Genomic DNA, 22,059 nt, shown 5'->3' with positions numbered 1-22,059 from the left:
CAATGTCTAATACTCTACCTGAAATGCAATACCGGTTCCTCGGTAGAACTGGCCTGAAAGTCTCAGTAATCTCGCTGGGTAGCTGGCTCACATATGGCGGACACGTGGGGAATGGTATGACCCTCTCTACCAATAGAATTAACCAAAGCTAATAAACCACAGAAACCGCCCTTGAATGTATGAAAGTTGCCTACGATGCCGGCGTCAACTTCTTCGATACCGCTGAGAAATACTCCGACGGACAATCGGAGATCGTACTCGGAGAGGCAATCAAGAAATTCGGCTGGAAGCAAAACGACCTCGTCATTTCCACCAAGGTATGTCCAATTTCCATCCAGTTTCTTGCCCCCACTAACCCATTTCCAGATCTACTGGGGCAGTGCCAACGGTGCCAACCCAGACAGACCACTCAACAATAACGGTCTCTCTCGCAAGCACATTATCGAGGGCATGAACTTCTCTCTGGAACGACTAGCGCTGCCTTATGTAGACATTGTGTACGCACACCGCCCAGACCGCGACACACCCATGGAAGAGATCGTTCGTGCCTTCAACTACCTCATTGACAACGGCAAAGCCTTCTACTGGGGAACCTCGGAATGGTCCGCGAGTGAGATTTCCGACGCCTGGCGCATCGCCGATAAACTCGGTCTTGTCGGTCCTGTTGTCGAGCAGCCGCAGTATAACCTCCTCGTGCGCGAGCGTGTGGAGAAAGAATACCGCTGGTTATATGAGGCGCACGGACTCGGTCTGACTGTGTGGTCGCCGTTGAAGGGCGGTGTCTTGACGGGCAAGTATAATCATGCTGCTGCTCCTCCGCCTGGGTCGCGGCTGGCAGAGTCGGAGGATGTATATGTGAAGGGTCTGCGGAAGACTGTTGGTGATGATACCTGGCAGCGTCAGCTGGATCAGGTTGCGGCGCTGGAGCCTGTTGCTAAGGAACTTGGGGTTTCGACGGCGCAGTTGGCGCTTGCGTGGATTTTGAAAAATCCGAATATCTCGTCTATGATTACGGGTGCGTCGAGGCCGCAGCAGGTTCTTGATAATATTCGGGCTTTGGAAGTGGTAGAGAAGTTGACGGATGAGATTGTTGAGAAGATTGAGGTCGCTGTTGGGAATAAGCCTGCTGTTGAGTCTAGGCGGTTTTAGGTATTTTCTGTTGAGACAAATAGTGTGGGATGCGTGACTTATAGAGATATACATGCCCATAGATTCCGTTTGTACAATCCAGCAGCTCTCAAGTCCAAACCGGTCGATATTTTACATAGCAAAAAGGAATACCGAATTGAACTTGACATTGTTGATCTCAAGTAGCTCAAGAGGTTGTTTAAATTAAAGTCGTCTTTGTACCCATGTATGTAGTCGACCCTGGGTATAGACATCGTTTTGTGGTTTTATCCAACGAGAGAAATGAAGTCTGGATCTTCTTCATGAAGAATCCATTGACAATTGAGTTTATTAGAATTTGTCCAAGCTTGATCCATACCTGATGAACCAGGAAAAGACACGCGAGGTCCCTGCCTCAATTTCTTCCCCCATTTACCACCCAACAGTGACAGAGTAGCTGCCATCAGAGTGGCTGTGGGCCTCAAACTGAGACTCACCAACACAGTCACCGTACTCATAAGGATCACTCACGGCTCCAGAGTAACCCTTGGAGATAGGGGCACCGAAAATAACCGAGTGCTTAGGCACATCCGAGCAAACATGCTCCTTCTTGTCATCGTTCCAGCCGTACAATTCAACAAAGCCCATCTGGGAGCTCTGAATACCCTTCGATCCAGCAGGAAGAGTGTAAGAGCCGATCTGAGTGCTGTTCCCCTTAACAACATCAACAAGAGTCCCGACCCACTTCGTTCCCTCGGTATTCTTGATGTGAAGCTGGTATTGGTGCTCGAAAGAGCTAACGATCTCAACAGCGCAGCTCACGCCAGCACCGCCGTCAGCACCGTCACTGCAGTTAGGGTCGTCGGAGGTTGTGCCCTCATTGAAGCTGGAGAAGACTCCGTGGATGACGGGAAGGCCATTGTCGTTGGGACGGGGCTGCAAACCGGTGTAGCCGACGTTGTCTTGGTTGACGAACCCGAATTGCTGGGCAAAGTAGAAGCCGCCTTCGTGGGGAGAGCCGGAGATGTCCATTGGGAAGTAAATCTCACTCAAGCCTGCGTCGGTGACGTTCTCCACGGACCAGCCGATGCCGACCATGCCGCCACCCTGGGCTGCGGCGGATTGGAGGAAGGGGAGGGCGAAGAGGAGGGATTGAGAGAACTTCATGTTGGTGGTTTGAGAGGATTGGGTGTGTGGAATAACATCCTTAGTTGGGTTGTTTAAGGGCCTTTATATAGGTTTGTGGTATTTACGGAGTAGCTTGCACTTTGAGAGTTGATAAAGACGAAACACTGAAGCGTTTATTTTAAATGATGATCTGCAAACTTTTTGTCTTCTGATGCCGCCCATTCCTGGGGTTACAATAAACGTCTCTGTGCTTTATTCATTCATGTCTATCATACGGTGAGTTGCAATTTAATATATTAGGCACTTCATGTTTTCTCTCCTTTTTTTCCCATATCGAGCCCATGGTAAATCTAGCCACGTCGGGGCAGTTCACATCTACATGCCGAATATCAAAACTCGAGTTTAGCTCGACGTCTACACTACAATCTTGCCCAGGTGAAAATGTAAGGGTCCTATATAGAAAGACACATGGATATGCCGAAGTTCCAAGGCTTGGAATGCGCTGTGTGGGGTTAAATAAGTGGGACTTGATCGTTCATAAAATCCTTGGAACTGTCAAGGTTGAGATCTGATCTAAATCCCATATAAATTACCCCTGCCCCTGTAACTATATTATGCAGGTACGTGTGCAAATATCCAGCACATCCCACGTGGAGTACTTTATACGTTCCCCTGTAATAGTCTCATTGCTGGAGCCATATACATCGCGGAGAAAGGATTGCGCACTCTGTGAACCACATAGACATCACGGAGACAAGTAGATTCGAATGTCGACAATATACCCAACAAAAAGCGTAGATACAAGTCCAAAAGTGGAATGTCCCTGAATATCACTAGTTTCAGTTCGCGCTAAAGCGAATTTTTTCCGACCCGTCTTCTTCCTAGGTTGGCATGCGATTCGCTGATCCCCACACTGTATGCATCTAAAATGCCGATCGGGCGTTTTTATATAATCTCCAACTCGATCTGGTGTCATTTAGATTAACTATTTACATTAAAACATAAGTTTCGTTGAGTGATGGAACCCTGCGATACCCCATAGTGACGTGTGCCCGCGTGGACCTGTAATTGTTTGAAGGATTGGACTGATTTGGCTTTTAGATATGCTGTGTCCTTAAATGACTAGTTCTATCCAAGTAGGGGCTCTACGATGTAAGATCTTGTTTCAAGTCACACTGTTTGGATGTGAAAAATTAAAATGAATGGTCAGGGCGCTGAAGGAATGTCACCATTGAATACTACGCTATATTGAGGCAGACATGGGTGTAGATGATCAAGTAGTATGTCATGCTACTGTCTAATTATGGATAGCTTGGCGAGCCTTAAGACATGTCGCTGAAGGCCGGAAATTGGCTGACTTCTAATCAACACGATAGTGCGCGTTAGAGACTGTAATGATACAACCTAAGAAGAAGAGCACCAGTGTCTTCAGGGAAAGTAGTCTCATAGGAATCTCTGCTCGAAGTCCATGAATCCAAGGCAATAGTACTATCATTTTCTTTTTTGTTCAGCCTCAGGTACCTATTACACTAGAAGGAATATCGAAAAGACTAGGTTTTAAAATCGCAGACTTCAACTGTCCAGTAGCTGCCAAAACTTTAAGCCTTCCCTGTTGTTATTTTCCTCATGATGGTTTCTCTGACATATATATAGTGAGCACTCCGCAAACCTCAACCTTCACCAGCTCGCCACATACCTCCGCAATAAACTCGACTTTCCCACCCAACCCTCGATTTCAATTATCATCATTGACATAATTATGAAACACATCTGCATAAAAAATCCGCCCTACATCACGATGACTCCGAATCTTCGTGCGCAATTGTGACTCACCCCAAGTATCATACCTGCCCCTCAAAAAGGCCGAGTCAACACTCGCACCCTCCGACGCCTCTAGTGCTATCTTTTGCATAGCAAAATGACTATTCAGAGTCCCGACCGCCTCCTCCTTTGTCAGACTTCCCCGAACACCCTGAAAAAAGGGCACACTATATCTCTCCGACAGACCTGACAACACACGATGTGTCGTCGCCTTACACACACCATGAGTAACCACCTCAAAAGCCTGTCCGATATTTACAACGAACGTATCTTCAATGACAGGGACATCGATCCATTCACCTGTCTTGTTGAGAGCTTGTAAACCCTTCACGGTTGGAGGTGATGCTTGGAGAAGAAATGTCCACCATCCAGAAGAATCTTTGTGAGGGCCCACACCTTGAATGTTGGGATCTGAACTAAGATCTGAGGCGGGATAATGGACTAGCTTGAGACGATGCTGTTCCGAGAGGAATGCGAATAGAGTCTCGGGGTCTAGGGAGAGTGCTTCAGCCACCAAGCGCAAGAATCGCTCGCTGAGATTTGTTAATTCGTGAATATATTTCTGGATGACGATCCGAAGAGATGGGTCTTGGGACGGCCACTGTTGTTTATCAGCATAACTTCTGAGTCAGACTGATGCGCTGGGTGGGATAGGGGTTGCTGTACCTGATTCGGTCCTTTTAACCTTTCATAAAGAGGAAGACCCACGCGCCATAAGTCTGGGAGCTCGGTTGCAAACTCGAATTGTTCGCGTTTATCTGCGACTCCGGCTGTTGTTTCTGAGCCTACTTGGCTGTATCCCAGAAAATGAGGGGAGTTGTGTAAAGCCACTTCTTCTTTTTCGGCCGGATCGAGGGCAAATAGTGTGGGGAGGGCATGTTTGAGGTCTGAGATTACGTCTTGTGGAACATCGTGATTCGTGATATACAGGAACCCAATGGAGGTGAGGGTGTGGTGGAGTTCTTGGAGAAGCTTGGGCCGAGTTATGGGTGACTTGGCGAGGGATAGGTCGATGACCGGGATAGATTTGAAGTTGGATGTCATTTTTAGGTGCCAACAGAAAGTGGCAGGGAAGTGGCTTTAAAGGCAAGATAGAGCTATGGCGTTTACTCTACCCCACGTTTCTGCGGGGTAAATCGGGAAATTAAAAGTCGACTCTTATTCTTTGAATATCTAAACACACTTTCCACCATCCACCACCATCTCAGTGCCGTTGATGAAACGAGCCTCGTCACTAGCCAGGTAAAGGCACATGTTGGCGATATCATCCACATCGGTAAGGCGGCCCAGTGGCACATTTCCGATAAACTTCTCTCGGTTCTCGGGGGTATCTTCGATACCAGTGAACATGGAGAACAGTCCAGTACCAGAAAGAAGAGGAGCGACAGTGTTGAATCGGATATTGTGGGGACCGTACTCCGCGGCGAGACCTTTGGTGGCCTATATAGATGAATTGTTAGCAATCCATTTTTCATCCAGACCTTCCAATATATAGCACTCACATTAGTAACTGCCCCCTTAGTGGCATTATACCAGACCAATCCAGGTCGGGGTCGACTCGCTCCGGTGGAGGAGATGTTGATCACCGAGCCACCCTGGCCCTGTTCGATGAAACGCGGCATCAGGGCCTTTGTAGCGAGATAAATGCTCTTCACGTTAACCTTGAACACGCGCTCCCACTCCTCCTCTGTAACCTCTGCCGTCGGCTGATAGAAATTAGCGATGTCTCACACCTTGGAATAGATGAAGCTTACCTTGTTGCGATAAGTAGTGCCCGCATTGTTCACTAATATATCCAGTCGCCCAAACTTGGAGAATGCCAGATCCAAGACCATATTCCAGTCTGATTCCTGTGTGACATCTTGACGCTGGAAGATAAGATTTGATGGATTCTGCGCGGCGACTTTCTCGCCGCCTTCAACGTTGATATCGGTAACGATCACTTTAGCACCCTCTTCGCCGAATCGTCGAGCGATAGCTGCACCAAATCCAGCACCTCCGCCTAAGCATAAGAGGGGTATTAGCATCCATAACGGAATGGGTTTTGGAATAACTTACCGGTGACGATGGCAACCTTGCCTTGTAGTCTTGAACCTTGAGACATCTTGGAGTTCGAGAGTAAGTGAGTAGAATAGTTAGAATACTAGAAAAGAATAAGTCCCTTTAAATGTCCAAACCGAGGGGTAATTCGGAGTGAAATCCGCTTCCCCGCATGTATACTGGAGGGCAGGGAAACATCTTGTATAGTCCCCACCTACGGGCATTCCCCGATGATCAACTAACCCCCTTACAGTAGGCAATCAAGAGAAAAAAAAAATCAACTTGGAAAATTATTCTCTTACTTATCATGCTTTTCCTTCTCTTTAGTCTGTTTCTTCCTGCTATTGCGGATTCAACAACCAATGTCAGTAATGCCTGCTATGGTTCTAATGTGATCTCGGCACCTTCAGCGGATCATCGCCCTGTGCCATGGGGTACTCCGAGTGTCCATTTTTCATTAAATGGCACAACTATGTGCTGTGATTCTTTAGACGAGATCCGCACCGCGCTCGATGATATTGATGATGAAATACTCGATCTCCTAAATCGGCGGTTTGTACTCCGTGTTCCGTACCCTCTCTGATTTGCCCGGGATGTTCCATGAAAAAAATCGGGCCCAACATCAACAAATAGGTTTAGTTACATTGACATTAACATCTTAACTCATATAGAGCAGCGTATGTCCGTGAGGCCACTAGGTTCAAATCCACACGCGCTTCTGTGAATGTTCCCTCGCGCAATGAGGCCGTCCTCAAGCAGGCAGAGCAGCAGGCGGTGGATATTGGGGTGCCAGTAACCATTGCCCGGGCGGCTATGGGGGCCATTCTGAACTCCAGCGTGCCTTTTGAAGAGTGCATTGTAAGTGAACTTAGTAGGTTCATTCGATCTAAAGCTAATCCTCCAGTTTGATGCCTATAATCAGAGTTAACATAAATGGCCCCCACCACAACGTCGGGGGTCAGTTCCCAAGAGGGAAGCTGGTTGTCATATGTTGGTTTAGGTTAGGGCTAGAATGAATCCTTCGAGAATTGTTAATTAAAAAACATGATATTGCTATTCCTCCAATAGCAAACTTGAAGAAACACACTATATTCAGCCCCTACGCGTGGACCGTTAACGCTAGAGTCGAGCTAAGAGCTTTTAAGCGTCAAACTCCCGATACATAGTGCAAAAGTGTTTTTTTGACTCAATTGTTGAGAACAATTTTAATATGAAAAAAATGACCAAGACCAGAAGCTATTGGCCAAGAGCAGATGCGTTTTGCCGTTAGCGCCCCTCCAAATCCAAAGCCTTGGATATTCTTTTCCTTATAACATCCACTATGATTAAGTGACGAGCTTTCCAAGTGTCCATGTCTCACTATTTTATCTCCGAGTCTCGCGCCCGATGGAGATACGCACGGGTGCACCGTTGTCGGACACGTCAGATACACAACCCGAACGAAAACGAGTCCGCCGATGGCATCACCGAGGATTTACAGGGTGTTCCACCTGTCGCAGCCGCCATGTTCGTTGCGATGAGGCATCTCCCGTCTGTAACAATTGCGTCCGCCTTGGACGCGAATGCGATGGCGCTCAAGGGCGGATGACCTTCAAGGTCTACGGGCCTTCTCAGACACCGACCGATTCACCGCCGACGAAAAGACGGACAACCTCCAGCCCAGAGTCAAGCGACGCTTCTGCAGTCTCCCCAGCAGGGGAGATGGAAGATGTTGACAACAAGCAACTCTGCAGGGCTATGAGCGCCCCTACAACGCTACCACAACCAAAAACCACGTTCCGTTTCCAGGATCCTATGACGTCGATCAGTATCGCGAAATCGATCCAGCGCGTTGAAGAACGTTATCTCACTCATTTCGTCGATCAGGTATCAACCTTGCTGATCATCTACAACACCGCCCACAATGCCAATCCCTACCGCACACATTTCCCGGACTTCGCCCGGTCGTCTCCAACAATGGCCAATGCAATGCAGGCATTGGGCGCATTACATCTAGCGAATACATCAGTGGGGTCGCAGCGAAATAGGCATTTCCAGCAGGCAATGGGCAAATACGGTGTGGTGGTGAAGGGCTTCCGCGCGCGATACTCAGATCCCAGCCAGCAACTTGGATTAACGGATTTCGCGACGTGCTTGTTACTTTCCTTATTTGAGGTTCGTTTTCCACTTGTGTTGCAGACCTGCCAGTCATGATGAATTAATTTAAATCCATGCAGATGATGGATTCCCAACACCACAACTGGGCAGTACATCTCAAAGGAGCTCGTGAAATCTACAACCTCCTCTTCTATCCGCAACCCGGAGACTCGGCACGTGAAGTACAACGCATCGCCGAGACGAACCACCCGCTCCGTCCATTCCTCGTCTCCCTACTCTCCTATCTCGATGTGGCGGGTGCATGCGCAACTCCCGGCGGTACGGTGGTCGAAGGTGATTACTGGAAGACCATGGGTGGAGGGTGGGAATACAATCTTGGGACGCCGAGTTTATTGTCGACGATCCCCGAAAACCCGCGTCTGGGCGAGCTGCGACAGGCATGGTCAAGCCTGATGGAAGTGCAAGCTTCTATCAGTACGTTTGCATCGGACAAGAAAACGTGGATGACAAGCGATCAGTCAGACGCGATGTATAAAGACATCTTCAACCAGCTAGTTGTATGGCGTGCCATGGCCCCGCCTTGTCTACAGCTGCTCGCCGATCTGGATGACGAGAGCCTTGCTCAGTATCCGTATCCTGACGTTCTTGAGTATGCGGGGTGCATTGAAGCATATGAGAAGGCAACATTCGTTCATCTGCTTCAGGTTGCTGGAGCTGGGCGTGTCGGTTGGATCACTGATTGGACATATATGGGCATCCTTGTCAGTCGGATTCTTCTGCTGGTTTTCAAACTGTCAAAAGATGTCGGCCAATTGGCTGTTCTGTGGCCGCTTTTCATTGCTGGGCAGGAGAGTCGGAGTGAGTGTGAGCAAAAATACGTTCGCCAAACTATGGAAGAGTTGAAGCGGTTTGGTTTCAGGGTATGTTGCAAACGAAGTTCCTCAAGGCCAGTCTGAATGCTAATATCTCACAATTTAGAACGTCGACAAAGCACTCGAGATCCTAGAAGGGGTCTGGCTCAAGCGACGCTCCTTTCCTGGAGGTTGGATTCAGACCTTGGAGGAAGTTCAGACCAATATCCTTCTTCCCTAATGGGAAGTTGGGTCGAGTCGATATCTCCAAGCTTCACTCTCCTACGCTTCTTACCATCCCTCCTCTCTCTACGGCGCCAATTCCCATGTGACATCATCATCATACTTATATTGCCTTGCTTTTTTTTGATACCCCATGACTTCAAATTGAGTCTTTCATAGCTACGGACTTGGTCTGATAGCTTTCCTGCATCGCAACGTTTATATGAAGCAACGTATATAGATCAGATCGTCATAGGTCATAACTCTTCACTCATGCCATATCATCCCAGTCCCTTCTCCTGCCTATATCTATAGTGACAACCCCTTACCCTTCCAATACTTCCTTTTCCATCTTAACAGGGCATCAGCTCCCACAGCAAGTCTTCCGACAGGGGCATCAGGCTCTACATCACCCACATACCCTTGAAGTATATCCATTAATTCCATCTTCGAGACCATCTGCTCATCGACAGAAATGTGAGGTTTGTCGCACAATGCAGCAGTGATCATCACCACAGCGTGGCTGGCGAGTGATTCAGTCCAAGGAACACTCATGGCATCCAAACAGCAAAAAAAGATAAGAGCAAAAAGATAAACCGCAAGAGAATCCAGAGCACGATCATCGACGGGGTTGACACATTAAACCGTGTAAAACCCACACCTTCCCTGTCACATATCTTTAGAGTCTCCCAGCCTGGAGCCGAAAGCAAGACAGCGTGATCAGCGAGCAAAGCCGCCTGACTGAGGGCGGGGATTGTATAATCCGGATTTGAAAAGTATATTACCCAGGTAGCGAGTCTGTTCCTATTGATTCTGTTACTTGAGCAGTCCTGTTGAGTCTCGCCCATGATCAAAGCCAGCAGGGTATATTGGTAGCAAACGCGGTCCACCGCAACGGTCCTATGCGGCAATCCCGTTGCAGTATAAGCCCTGTTGTTGATAAAAGACTCTTTTCCAAATAATGCCAAAGTCAAAGGGCGAGGGGACCTTTGCTTGGGACCAGATCCAAGGACCAGTTTCCGTCCTGGTCGTATCCATAATTCGGGTGTGTTGCTGTGACGTTTTTTCTGGACTTTCAGTGAGAGAGAGGCAAGATAAATGGAATATATTGAGAATCTTGCTGTCCATCGCATCGCGGATATTCGCAATTTCCTAATGGGTTGCTGGATAACAGCGGACCAAACTGGTGTCCGTTCCTCTTGTTAGATAATTGACGCGGAGAGCGTTAATTTATAAACTGCATTGCCATTGCCGTTACCGTTGCCTTGTTCCCTATTGTATTCAGTGGATACAAAAAGACTTTCGTTGATGTCTTGACGGGCTCGCGTGTGTTTAAACGGCGTCAAACTGAGATTCCCCGGCATGCATACAGTAAGACGATAATAGTTTTCCAGGGTATCCGATGCCATATAGGTACGAAAGAACACATTACCATCCGCGCAGCCAGGGAACTGAACCAGCTCGATAGCGTCCCATATCAAAGTGGAATTCTCCGAGGTGCGAATTTTTGCATGCAACATGCCTGTGGTGGTTGCCGCCGGGACCGAAGCCGTGAAAAGGTCAAGGACGACATTCAAGGTTGTGTAAGACTGAGAGTTGACAATCGCTCGCTGACATCTGAAGATCGACTTGGTTTGGTGGATGGGTTTTATACGACGGCTACATGAACCTTTCCTTTCCACAGATACTCCGAGGAGCCTTCGCCCAGCGCAGTGGTTAATGTTGATCGTAACAATGTTACCGCGACACCAGAGTCACTGTCAGATAGTGAATGGGTGTGTGTCAGCGAGAGAATGTCGTGGATTATGTATAGCTCGGTCTGGGGTAATATGACTGTGCCGGTAACGTGATTCGCAAGTAACTGTTGTAGGGGGATGATACCTCCTGGGATATTTAATTAGTTGCAATTTACGAAGAGGATTTCACGACTTCACACGCCAAGTACATGAAGGGCCATTGCCATCCATAACAACGGAGTGCTGAATTGTTTGGGATGTTTCAAGAGAGACAGAATGGTGTTGGGGCTGGACCATCCTCAGTTGGCAAGAGTCAGAGTTTGTCTTAGAGTGAGACGTCCGGTACGATATCTTTGGGCCTGTGTGTGGCCAACAGCCGCGAAGAGCAAACGGCTGATGCCAAAGGCAGTGTGAACACGCTGCTAATGGTCCGAAGGACGCGAGCTGTGCGGTTCCAGCGGTTAATGCTCTTGATAAGGTTTTGGGCGTCTATCGGTAGCTTATCTGGCTCAAGCTGCGTGTTGTCGTGGGAAGCTTCGGGGGGTTGTACAACAGGATGTCGACTCGAGCTGCATATGATTGACCACGACGCAACCATGCATCCAGTATAGAGAAATACGAGTACTGAAACATATATTGACGGCTTAAAGTGGATAGTATCGTCGGTAGTCTGTGAGGTTTGAGCTTTTATTTCACTCTCATGCGTTGATAGGCTGTGTTGTTCGTTGGGATGGTTTGATGTCATCGGTCTTCGAGATTCGTTGGGAGACGACATTGGGATTTGTTTTAAATATAAAGAATAACTGCCAAAAAGCGATAATGCAGTCTTCCTCTTATGTCTTGGGTGAGAGCTGAGATGCCACATCGATTTTCATTCCGTATCATCTGGCAGGACAGCCATCTGTGCAGCAACCTAACATGGTATATAGTATGTTCACATATAAAAATCAAAAGTGTCAAGGGTGTCAATTACTGGGCTTAAGGAGAAATATCACATAATAATATACAACACTTGTTTCTATATAAACAGGATCAAGTTGATGGCAACATTTAGGGCAAGCTATTGCTAATTTAGTCTTAGTCCAAGAGGAGCTCCTCCCAGAGCCAATGACGCTGCCACGTGCAAAAACATCAAAATCAGGTTTCTAATGTAACAGAAGCACATTTTGTTGTTATATAGGAGATTTTATAGCAACTCATCGGATAACTTGTACTCTCATCTGTAGTATATAAAATATAAAGTTTACACGGATCAGACAGCTCCGACATATATACGGACTATTTTTCGGGACTTTTCCGACACTTCTCCGAAACTTAATTCATTTTTTAACAGGGAAAATACCAAAATTGAACTAATAATTACTTATAACGTATATAGTAATATAAATCATGAATCATAGTCACAGTCATTAAATCCACTTAAGCGCCGTAAGAGCTGTGGGGTCTTGGTGGAACAACGTTTTGACTGCGGGACTAACCTTAGAAAGTCTACCCCAAAAACCTTGACCTTGGAAATTTCTGATCTCTCAAATAACATCCAGGTAAACAGAACGACAGACATTTGGGTTCCTTCTTTCTATGTCAGACCCAGATATGGCCTCTACCGACCCTGCCGGTCCCGCCGACCTCCTCAACAATGAAGGTGGTAATCAAGCGGAGCGCAAGGACCAGGATGATGCCGCCTTATTGGTAAGTGCAATCAGGGTCTTTTTTAAACAAACTAACATAATGTTTTAGCGGACATTGGGCTATAAGCCGGTATGTTGAACCATATAGATTAAGATCGATCGGCAACTGACTCACCAAACAGGTTCTTCATCGGACTTACAATTTGTTCGAGAATTTTGCAACCACATTCGGTATGTTTTTCGCTGTTCGTCATTTTATAGGCGCATCCTGACTCTTGTCTAGCTGCTCTTTACTTCGTTGGTGGTGTTCGCGTCACTTTCAGTACTGGTATCGCCGCCGGTGGAAACCTAGCCTATTGGACTAGTTACCTAGTAACCATGGTGTTCACCTTCATCACTGCTGCTGTCATTGCTGAAGTTTGTTCGGCTTCTCCATCTGCCGGGTCAATATATTTGTGGGCCGCCGAAGCCGGTGGGCCTAGATTTGGCCGGCTCCTTGGCTTTGTCGTCGCTTGGTGGAGTACAACGGCGTGGACAACCTTCTGTGCAAGTATGTTCCATATCTACCCCAAAGGCTGGTATGGTGTTAATTTGATTATAGGCAACACCCAGGCTGCGACGAACTATATGCTTTCGGTATGTCTCTTTTTCTTGATTCCTCGGGGATTTGGACTAATATATCTCTTGTAGGAAATAACTGTATTCAACCTCGACTTCCCCTCAGACACAAGCAGTGTCAAATTCCGCGCAGTCCAGTGGATCTGCACTGAGGTTTTGCTTGCTCTAGCCGCCCTGTTGAACTTTTTGCCTCGTATGTACAATTGTCCAACCTTGAGTTACTATGTCTGACAGCATTTTAGCCCGATACTTCAGATATGTCTTCTGGTGGTCCTCCGCAATCGTGATGCTCGACTTCGTCCTGAACCTTATCTGGCTGCCCATTGGCACCGCTCAAACCTGGGGATTCCGTACCACCCACGAGGCCTTTATGACCACGTACAACGGTACCGGAGCCCCGGCTGGCTGGAACTGGTGTCTTTCATACCTTGCTACCGCTGGTATTCTGATTGGATTCGATGCCTCAGGTCATGTTGCGGAAGAAACCAAGAATGCCTCTATCACTGCTGCTCGCGGTATCTTCTGGAGTACTGTTGCCAGTGGGTTCGGTGGTTTGGCTACGATCATTCTCTTTTTGTTCTGCGCGGTTCGTTTCATTTGGTCTCTGTGAATCCCAAATCTCGACTTTCTGACCTAGTTTTTCTTTAGCCCGATACCGACACACTCATGAGCTTCGGCTCGCCCCAGCCATTTGTGCCCCTTTACGCTGTTGTTCTGGGCAAACGCGCCCATATCTTCATGAACATCATTTGCATTTTCGCTTTATGGCTGGTGAGCTATTATCTGTTTGCATGAATATCTCATAACTGACTTTGTTTCCCAGAATACCGCAATTGCTATCATCGCCGCCTCTCGTCTTGTCTTTGCCGTCGCCCGTGATGGTGTCCTCCCCTTCTCGGGTTGGGTTTCTCGTGTAAACAATGGCCAGCCACGGAACGCAGTTATTGTTGTCTGGGCTGTCGCTGCCCTGGTCACTTGCACCCTTCTTCCATCCGCTACGGCTTTTACTTCTCTCGTCTCGGCAGCCGGTGTCCCCAGCGCCGCTGCTTACGGTCTGATCTGTTTGGGTCGACTGTTATGCACTCCAAAGCGGTTCCCGAAGCCGCAGTGGAGTCTCGGCCGCTGGAGTAAGCCGTTCCAGTTTATTGGTGTCTTCTGGAATGGCTGGGTTGTCGCTGTCCTGTTCTCGCCCTACGTGTTCCCAGTCACTGGCGAGAACTTGAACTGTACGTTGTTCTTTTTCTTGTTTCTCATCTGTTTCTGTCTCGCTAACCCTCTGGATAGATGCCCCGATTATCATGGCTGGAGTCACCATCTTGGCATTGATCTCCTACTTCATGATGCCTGAGAGCGCCTGGCTTCCTCGGGAACGCATCACTCACTTCATTGATAGCAAGGGTGCTACTGAGACCGTGGAAGAAGTTGGCTATTCTGACCATGGTGAGTCGAGCACTCGTCAATGATGTGGATGGATGCGAAATGTAGCTACCGGTTCCTGGTTCTGGGTATAGATTGCAGTAGATCGCTTTCGGGGTTAGAATATTACATATTCTAGCTATTTCTAGCTAATATGAATTACTATCAAAAAGGACTATCAAAATATACAAGGCCGCATAAGTACAAGTTGTGCAATGTGGAGAATCCAGGGCTTATCTCCCGCGTTTATTATTGCGGGGGAAGCTATGTACTATGTATAGACTATAGGCTATAGTAATAGGAAATCCAAACATCTAAACATCTAAACATTCAAACAATCTACATATAGACAGTAAATAACCGGAGGGGTTTCATCGCAAGGTAGGAGTAGCCGCTTCCCCTCTTTGCTTGGACATGTTCTGCCGAGAATCGGTGCTTTGACTCAACTTCAATTTCCCCTCCTTCCTCTTCTTTCTTTCTTTGTGCTGTTGCTCTTCAGTCTTTTGAGCCTTTTGTTTTGAAAGCTCTAGCATTGTATCTACCTTTCAGTCTGGACTGGATGCGGTACCCCGGTCCATCTACCCCTTCCTGGGCCCAATAGGCATTCCATGAGAAAAGAAAGATCCGACATAACGTGCAGCTTGCAGGATCACTCGCTATGAGTGCTCCAGTATCCCTGCGGTCAGCCCTACGACCGTGTTTTGGGGCGTCCATTGCTCGCGCGGGGAAAACTTTCCTCCCGGTGACCTCGGGTAAGCTTCTCCAAATCGCGTTGGAGGCCCAACTTGAGCTGATTTCTAACTACTTTCCTCTAATTAGCCTCGCAAATTCGGCAAGTTACATCTTTCACATCGCAAAATAAACGCCCATCCGTTTGCCAGCCGCGATGGCTCTCCATTTCCAAACGAACCGCTACAACCTCGTCTGAGTCACCTCCCCCGAGCCCGTGTCTACCACACCCTACTCAGCTTTGACCGTTGGAGTCCCTCTGGAAATTTTCCCTGGTGAACGCCGTGTGGCAATCACCCCGCAGAATGTCGCCCTTTTGTTGAAAAAGGGAGTTTCCCGCGTGCTCATCGAACACGGTGCAGGCGAGCGTGCTCAGCTACTGGACAATGCCTACGAAAAGGCTGGCGCGACAATGGTCGACCGGGATGCAGTCTGGTCTCAGAGTGATATTGTGTTGAAGGTCCGCAGTCTACAGGCGGAGGGATCATTCAATGAAATCCAGGCTTTACGCAAAGGCTCGACCGTTATATCTTTCATCTATCCCCTCCAGAACAAGCCCCTCGTCGAGGCACTCGCGGCTCGTGGTGTGACCTCCTTTGCGATGGATCGCATTCCGCGAATCTCTCGTGCGCAGACTTTCGATGCCCTTAGCTCCATGGCCAATATTGCAGGTTACAAGGCGGTCCTGGAAGCTTCCAATCATTTTGGTCGCTTCTTGACTGGTCAGGTTACTGCAGCGGGAAAGATTCCTCCGAGTAAAGTTCTCGTTATTGGTGCTGGTGTAGCTGGATTGAGCGCAATCGCCTCTGCCCGCCGCATGGGTGCTATTGTTCGTGGCTTTGATACCCGCCCTGCTGTGCGCGAGCAAGTCCAGTCTTTAGGTGCCGAGTTCGTCGAGGTTGATTTCCAGGAAGATGGCTCTGGGCAAGGCGGATATGCCAAAGAAATGTCCAAGGAATTTATCGAAGCTGAAATGAAACTGTTTATGGAGCAAGCTAAAGAGGTTGATATCATTATCACCACAGCCCTGATCCCCGGCAGACCTGCGCCGAAGCTCATTACTAAGGAAATGATTGCTGCAATGAAACCCGGCTCTGTTATTGTTGATCTTGCTGCTGAGGCAGGTGGAAATTGCGAAGCTACTGTCCCCGGGGAATTAAGCACCTACAAGGATGTTACTATCATCGGCTACACCGATCTTCCTTCGCGTCTACCTACCCAGTCTTCAACGCTGTACTCGAACAACATCACCAAGTATCTTCTCTCCATGGCTCCCCAGGACAAGTCCTTTGGGATTGACTTCAAAGATGAAGTTGTGCGCGGTTCTATCGTGACTCTAAATGGTGAAATAATCCCCCCTGCTGCTCCACCCGCTCCTCCTCCAACCCCAAAGCCAGAGGCACAAGTTATCGCGGCAAAGGAAGAAGTCGCTTTGACGCCTTGGCAAAAGACAACACGCGATGTGGCAGTGGTCACAGGTGCAATGGGTACGACGCTGGCCCTAGGCAAAGCAGCTGGTCCAATCTTTATGGGCAACATGATGACCTTCGGACTTGCTGGTCTGGTCGGCTATCGCGCTGTGTGGGGTGTAGCACCTGCGCTCCACTCACCTCTCATGAGCGTCACTAACGCCATCTCTGGCATGGTCGGCATTGGTGGACTGTTCATCATGGGAGGAGGCTATGTGCCGACTACTATCCCAGAATACTTCGGTGCTGCCTCCGTGCTTTTGGCTTTCGTGAATATCTCCGGCGGCTTTGTCGTCACAAAGCGCATGCTGGATATGTTCAAGCGTCCAACCGACCCTCCCGAGTACCCATGGCTGTACGCTGTTCCAGCTTTGGTGTTTGGTGGTGGCTTCATTGCGGCTGCCAGCACGGGTATGTCTGGTTTGGTCCAAGCTGGATATCTTGTCAGCACAATGCTGTGCATGGGCTCAATCTCTAGTCTGGCATCGCAGCTGACTGCCCGACGCGGCAACATTTTCGGTATCCTGGGAGTAGTCTCCGGTATTCTGGCCTCACTGGCTGCAGTAGGCTTCTCCCCTGAGACGCTGACGCAGTTCACGGCTGTTGCTGGAACAGGTGCCTTGGTCGGAGGGTTGATTGGTCGTCGCATCACACCAACAGGTCTTCCCCAAACTGTCGCTGCTCTCCACTCGGTAGTAGGATTGGCTGCTGTTCTGACCAGTGCTGGAAGTGTGATGGCCGATATTGGTGACATCACAACTCTGCACCTGACGACAGCGTACTTGGGTGTTCTGATCGGTGGTATCACCTTTACCGGTTCGATCGTCGCTTTCCTGAAACTGGCTGGGCGCATGTCTTCCAAGCCGACAATTCTGCCCGGCCGACACCTTATCAATTCGACACTATTGGGCAGTAACATTGCAACCATGGGAGCGTTTATCACAATGGCGCCAGGAAGTCCTGCAATCGCAGCTACCTGTCTAGGAGCAAGCACGATCCTCAGTTTCCTGAAGGGATACACCACGACAGCAGCCATCGGCGGTGCCGACATGCCCGTCGTCATCACAGTGTTGAATGCTTATTCCGGATTTGCCCTCGTGGCTGAAGGCCTGATGCTCGACAATCCACTTCTCACCAGTGTCGGATCCCTGATCGGTGTCAGCGGTTCCATTCTCTCATACGTTATGTGCATCAACATGAACCGATCCCTAGCAAATGTCCTATTCGGTGGAATCGGGACTCCGGCTGCGCAAAGCCAGAAGAAAATTGAGGGCGAGGTCACACAAACCAGCATCGATGACACTGTAGAATCTCTATCCAGCGCTGAGAATGTCATCATTGTGGTTGGCTATGGTATGGCTGTTGCCAAAGCCCAATATGCTCTTTCGGAGATTGTCGCCCTGCTGCGTGCCCGTGGTGTCAACGTTCGCTTCGCTATTCACCCTGTTGCTGGCCGAATGCCCGGTCAGTGCAATGTGCTACTTGCAGAGGCGTCCGTTCCATATGATAGTAAGTCTTGATAATCTTGCACTAATGATCCATTCGCTAACAATCGATGCAGTTGTCTTAGAGATGGAAGAGATCAACGATGACTTCTCTGATACAGATGTCACCCTCGTCATTGGCGCCAATGATACCGTTAACCCTATTGCTATGGAACCAGACTCGGCCATCTCCGGCATGCCTGTCCTCCATGCATGGAAGAGTAAGGAGGTTATCGTTATGAAGCGGGGGATGTCTAGCGGATATGGTATGATTCTTTCTCCGTCATTCCTGATGAATTCATCTAACATGTTTCACAGCGGATGTTCCAAACCCCATGTTCTTTATGCCCGGTACTCGAATGTTATTCGGCGATGCCAAGACCTCTTGCGATGGTAAGTGTCACTTGCATGAATATCTAAAAAAGGAAATGGTGCTAATTCATTTCCAACAGCCATCAAAGCTGCCCTGGAGGCGCGGAAGTAGGCTTCGGCTAGAACACATAGTTCTTTTACGACTGCATGCTATGTTTGAATTGCTACTTGTTTACTGCGAAATCATATGCTCTAGTAGGCTGCTTTATTGCTCTATTACAAGCTCTTGCTGGATGAGTTGCTCTTTTATCTTTCTACTTTTCAGTAGATCGAGTTATTCAACGCACTTGCAATCCTCTTTTAAAAAAGAAAAAAAAGCACTCCCGACCCAGGAAATGCCCAATTCGGCATTTAATGAAGATCATCGTAGTGGAGTCCCCGGGCGAACCCCTAGCGGAGATACTAACAGTCCGTGACGCCGGTTGTGGACTATGGTGGGCACTCAACCAACCTCCCGATCGATCAGGGTGGATCAAACGAAATTTTCGCATTCCACTCTATAGTACTCTATATTGTTCTATATTATACAGAGAACGGAGTACAGCATATCCTCCGAGAAGTTGACAATATTCGCCCTTGTCGCTGTAACAAGGATTTCACCTGCAAGCCCAGCCCGATTCCAGCCTGTCTGGGTCTATGCAGGAACTCATCGAGTACCCCTTGCTAAGCAAGACATCTAACTTTCCACTAACATATGATATCACTTGCATTCTACCGTAATGGGAGACTAGGATGTTTATTTTCATGTACGTTCCCAGGGAGATTGATGACCGTCTACAGAGCATGTAAGTTGAGGATACGCGGTTGACCAAACATAGGATGCCTACTAGTAAGCGTGAATGGAACCGATAAATAGGTTCGTGTATGAATACAAATATGGAACTGCGTCACTAAAAGATGTCTCCATAGCTATGTAATTCAGATCCAATCGCATAACCATAGCCAGAACAAAACTAATAGTTTTCCCAAATCAGCCACCGCGCCAAACATTAGAAGTAGACATTAGCCATCCCAGAATGCGACTCGCTACTGCCACTGGTCGAGTCATGGACCGTCATATATTAGCCGATGAGAAACAAAGGTGACGAAGAAAAGAGAAGAACAAATATCCACCAAAAGAAACCAAAACACCTATCCTAAACACCAGAATAAGAACCCAAAAACCCAAGGAATTCCCCCATAAAAACATTACTATATCAATATATTCCAAGTATCAAAAACCACAAACCAAACACCATCTAAGCCTTAGCATGGGACTTCTTCCCAAGCTTCAACCCCATAAATCCCCTCCCGCTCGGCAAAACACTATTATGCCGCAAATGGCGACGCTGGCTCGACTTCCGCACAAGATGGGAGTCAGCACTGAGAGGCGGGGTGGGCTGTGTAGCGACAGAGATCTGCGATGAAGAGGGACCATTGACGTCTACCGCGGAGCGGAGACTACTTAGCGAATGAACGCTGGATGCGGAGTGTTTTCTTGTCATGCGACGCATCATCAGTGGCGAGCGACTTGTGAGCATATTCGATACGCTGTAGGATGAGGGCACGCGCTTTGATGAGGCGGATGAGATTGAGGCTGGGCTGCATGCTCTAGTAAGGTCGCCGTAGTTGTTTGCTTTGTTGAACGTGGCGTCCTCTACAGAAAAGGGTGTCGATGGGCGGGATGTGTAGTTGATGCTGTTTCCGCTTGTGCTGCGCATTGAGGGGGGTCGACGGGCGCGCAGGTTTAGGGGTGGTGGGATTGGTTTTTCGGAGGCTGGGGTTCGGGGGCGGGGTCTGTACTCTTGGGCTGGGAGTGTGCGTGGTGGTGCTGGGAAATAGAGGACTGAGGGGATTTCGGAGACGTGGTTGATGGTTGCACTGGTTGCGAACTGTGTATCGTCTAGGGCTGGGGTTGGGGGTGGCTTGGGCGCCTGTTTCATAGTACTTCTTTTCTCGGAGACTCGTAGTGACTTGGCTGCGTCTGACGAGCGTGGCAATGTAAGTCGGCTGTCGGCTCTGATGAGCATAGAGCGGTTGCGGCTGCTTTCCCGGGAGCGGGAATGGCTGGGACGGGATTTTGAGGCCTTTGATCGTGACCCCAGAGCATTGATCAAGACCAGGGTTGGACGAGTTCGGGGCTCTGTCATGGTCACTTTCTTTGCGATCTGGATGTCTGCGTCCTCTACTGAAAAGACCGATGAGGGTGAAGTAGAGCGGGACCTTGAGGTGGCTGGCCGCGGTGGTTTGGGCCAAACGTATATCGATGGCTGTAAGAAGGTGCTGGAGGCGAGTTGTGGTGGAGAATCTGACGGTGGCAGTTCGAGAACCACCTGCTCCTCCGGATCAAATACATACGTATCTTCGTCAAAGGTAGCATTGCTGTTTCTCTTGATGGTGGCAGAAGAGACGGGTCGGGTCCGTTTGACTATTGGCGGAGCGAGGATATGTTCCTCCCGGTCAGAATCAGGGTCCAGGGAATTATCGTCGGCACTGAGATATGAATCAAAGATTCCGGCTCGTGAGCCTACAGGCGAGGAAAGTAGATCTTGGGTGCCTGTATCAGATTCCGACACAGCTTCCTCGTCTGACTCGTATCGATCTTGGAGGCTATGTCTGCTCAAGCGATGAAGACTCAGCGATGTAGTCGGTTCGTACATGTTGCCGGCAGTCATATGGTTGTAGTTGGGGATGTAGAACAGAAGAGAGAGTTACTGTTCCCAAGTGTAGGTAGTTCCTGAACAAAAGGTAGAGGGAAACCCTAAAAAGCCCTCGACTAGGAATACCAGGGTGAGAAGGAGACCCAAGGTTATAATAGCAGTCCCAGTGCAAAGGTGCAAAGAAGATCTGCAAATCCACCAGGGCGACAGAAAGACTCTTTAAGGAAGTGGAGAGTGGGACCAAGGAGGCAGGGCATAGATGAAGCCAATATATGTATGGAGTAGAAGGAAAAGAGGCATCCAGGGACTTTTCCATGCCATGTCCTTGCACACGTGTAGAAAATAAAAAGGTTCAAGCCCGAATTTACTATTCTTGCTAAATTTACTAAATTTACTAAATTTATTGGGCTCAGCGCGTACTGAACCTTGAAGTTGATTGGTGTCTCACCCTTGCAGAAAATAGGGCAAGGATCAGTTTCAGCAGGGGGATAACGCGCGATATGAGATTGAAACAGAGAGATTAAAAAGAAAAAAAGATAAATATATTACCTAGGTATTTATGGAGAGTACGGAAAGTATTTAGACCCGATCTGATAGATCAGCTATTGTTGGTCAATGCCCTAATACTCCGCGAGATCTGTCTCAGTTGATTGGACACGTATGCCTATCAGCTTGGGTTTATGCATTAAACCAGAAAGAGTC

At 48.4% G+C, this 22,059-nt stretch overlaps 10 protein-coding genes across 10 annotated transcripts; 5 read left to right on the top strand and 5 right to left on the bottom strand.

Moving 5' to 3' along the window:
* Window positions 1–2: 2 nt before the first annotated feature.
* Window positions 3–1,149, top strand: N7517_009758 (uncharacterized protein; the record flags this gene model as incomplete). The annotated part of the gene is made up of 3 exons (XM_056727481.1): window positions 3–114; window positions 163–317; window positions 367–1,149. The coding sequence occupies 3 exons, from the start codon at window positions 3–5 to the stop codon at window positions 1,147–1,149; spliced, it is 1,050 nt and encodes a 349-aa protein (XP_056576053.1).
* Window positions 1,150–1,539: 390 nt separating this feature from the next.
* Window positions 1,540–2,274, bottom strand: N7517_009757 (uncharacterized protein; the record flags this gene model as incomplete). Its single annotated transcript, XM_056727480.1, has 1 exon — window positions 1,540–2,274. One exon carries the CDS (start codon window positions 2,272–2,274, stop codon window positions 1,540–1,542), a length of 735 nt encoding a protein of 244 aa, XP_056576052.1.
* Window positions 2,275–3,229: 955 nt separating this feature from the next.
* On the bottom strand, window positions 3,230–5,100 carry N7517_009756 (Oxoglutarate/iron-dependent dioxygenase; the record flags this gene model as incomplete). The annotated part of the gene is made up of 3 exons (XM_056727479.1): window positions 3,230–3,297; window positions 4,273–4,657; window positions 4,765–5,100. 3 exons carry the CDS (start codon window positions 5,098–5,100, stop codon window positions 3,230–3,232), a joined length of 789 nt encoding a protein of 262 aa, XP_056576051.1.
* Window positions 5,101–5,229: 129 nt separating this feature from the next.
* N7517_009755 (uncharacterized protein) lies at window positions 5,230–6,160 on the bottom strand (the record flags this gene model as incomplete). Its single annotated transcript, XM_056727478.1, has 4 exons — window positions 5,230–5,496; window positions 5,559–5,762; window positions 5,811–6,058; window positions 6,115–6,160. 4 exons carry the CDS (start codon window positions 6,158–6,160, stop codon window positions 5,230–5,232), a joined length of 765 nt encoding a protein of 254 aa, XP_056576050.1.
* Window positions 6,161–6,403: 243 nt separating this feature from the next.
* On the top strand, window positions 6,404–7,024 carry N7517_009754 (uncharacterized protein; the record flags this gene model as incomplete). The annotated part of the gene is made up of 3 exons (XM_056727477.1): window positions 6,404–6,648; window positions 6,768–6,954; window positions 7,001–7,024. 3 exons carry the CDS (start codon window positions 6,404–6,406, stop codon window positions 7,022–7,024), a joined length of 456 nt encoding a protein of 151 aa, XP_056576049.1.
* A 458-nt stretch (window positions 7,025–7,482) lies between these two features.
* Window positions 7,483–9,285, top strand: N7517_009753 (Zn(II)2Cys6 transcription factor; the record flags this gene model as incomplete). The annotated part of the gene is made up of 3 exons (XM_056727476.1): window positions 7,483–8,250; window positions 8,313–9,113; window positions 9,172–9,285. The coding sequence occupies 3 exons, from the start codon at window positions 7,483–7,485 to the stop codon at window positions 9,283–9,285; spliced, it is 1,683 nt and encodes a 560-aa protein (XP_056576048.1).
* A 1,499-nt stretch (window positions 9,286–10,784) lies between these two features.
* Window positions 10,785–11,116, top strand: N7517_009752 (uncharacterized protein; the record flags this gene model as incomplete). Its single annotated transcript, XM_056727475.1, has 2 exons — window positions 10,785–10,849; window positions 10,951–11,116. 2 exons carry the CDS (start codon window positions 10,785–10,787, stop codon window positions 11,114–11,116), a joined length of 231 nt encoding a protein of 76 aa, XP_056576047.1.
* Window positions 11,117–11,327: 211 nt separating this feature from the next.
* On the bottom strand, window positions 11,328–11,777 carry N7517_009751 (uncharacterized protein; the record flags this gene model as incomplete). The annotated part of the gene is made up of 1 exon (XM_056727474.1): window positions 11,328–11,777. The coding sequence occupies one exon, from the start codon at window positions 11,775–11,777 to the stop codon at window positions 11,328–11,330; it is 450 nt and encodes a 149-aa protein (XP_056576046.1).
* An 818-nt stretch (window positions 11,778–12,595) lies between these two features.
* Window positions 12,596–18,830, top strand: N7517_009750 (putative nicotinamide nucleotide transhydrogenase; the record flags this gene model as incomplete). The annotated part of the gene is made up of 15 exons (XM_056727473.1): window positions 12,596–12,691; window positions 12,740–12,760; window positions 12,813–12,861; window positions 12,914–13,180; window positions 13,232–13,266; window positions 13,321–13,441; window positions 13,491–13,834; window positions 13,897–14,019; window positions 14,072–14,474; window positions 14,533–14,688; window positions 15,336–15,416; window positions 15,594–18,371; window positions 18,424–18,612; window positions 18,665–18,739; window positions 18,799–18,830. 15 exons carry the CDS (start codon window positions 12,596–12,598, stop codon window positions 18,828–18,830), a joined length of 4,770 nt encoding a protein of 1,589 aa, XP_056576045.1.
* Window positions 18,831–19,956: 1,126 nt separating this feature from the next.
* N7517_009749 (uncharacterized protein) lies at window positions 19,957–21,372 on the bottom strand (the record flags this gene model as incomplete). The annotated part of the gene is made up of 1 exon (XM_056727472.1): window positions 19,957–21,372. The coding sequence occupies one exon, from the start codon at window positions 21,370–21,372 to the stop codon at window positions 19,957–19,959; it is 1,416 nt and encodes a 471-aa protein (XP_056576044.1).
* Between the last annotated feature and the right edge of the window lie 687 nt (window positions 21,373–22,059).

Source organism: Penicillium concentricum, assembly GCF_028827145.1.
Source record: "Penicillium concentricum strain IBT 3081 chromosome Unknown utg000004l_segment0_segment0, whole genome shotgun sequence".
NCBI lineage: Eukaryota > Fungi > Ascomycota > Eurotiomycetes > Eurotiales > Aspergillaceae > Penicillium > Penicillium concentricum.
This window is presented reverse-complemented; position numbering and strand designations above follow the sequence as displayed.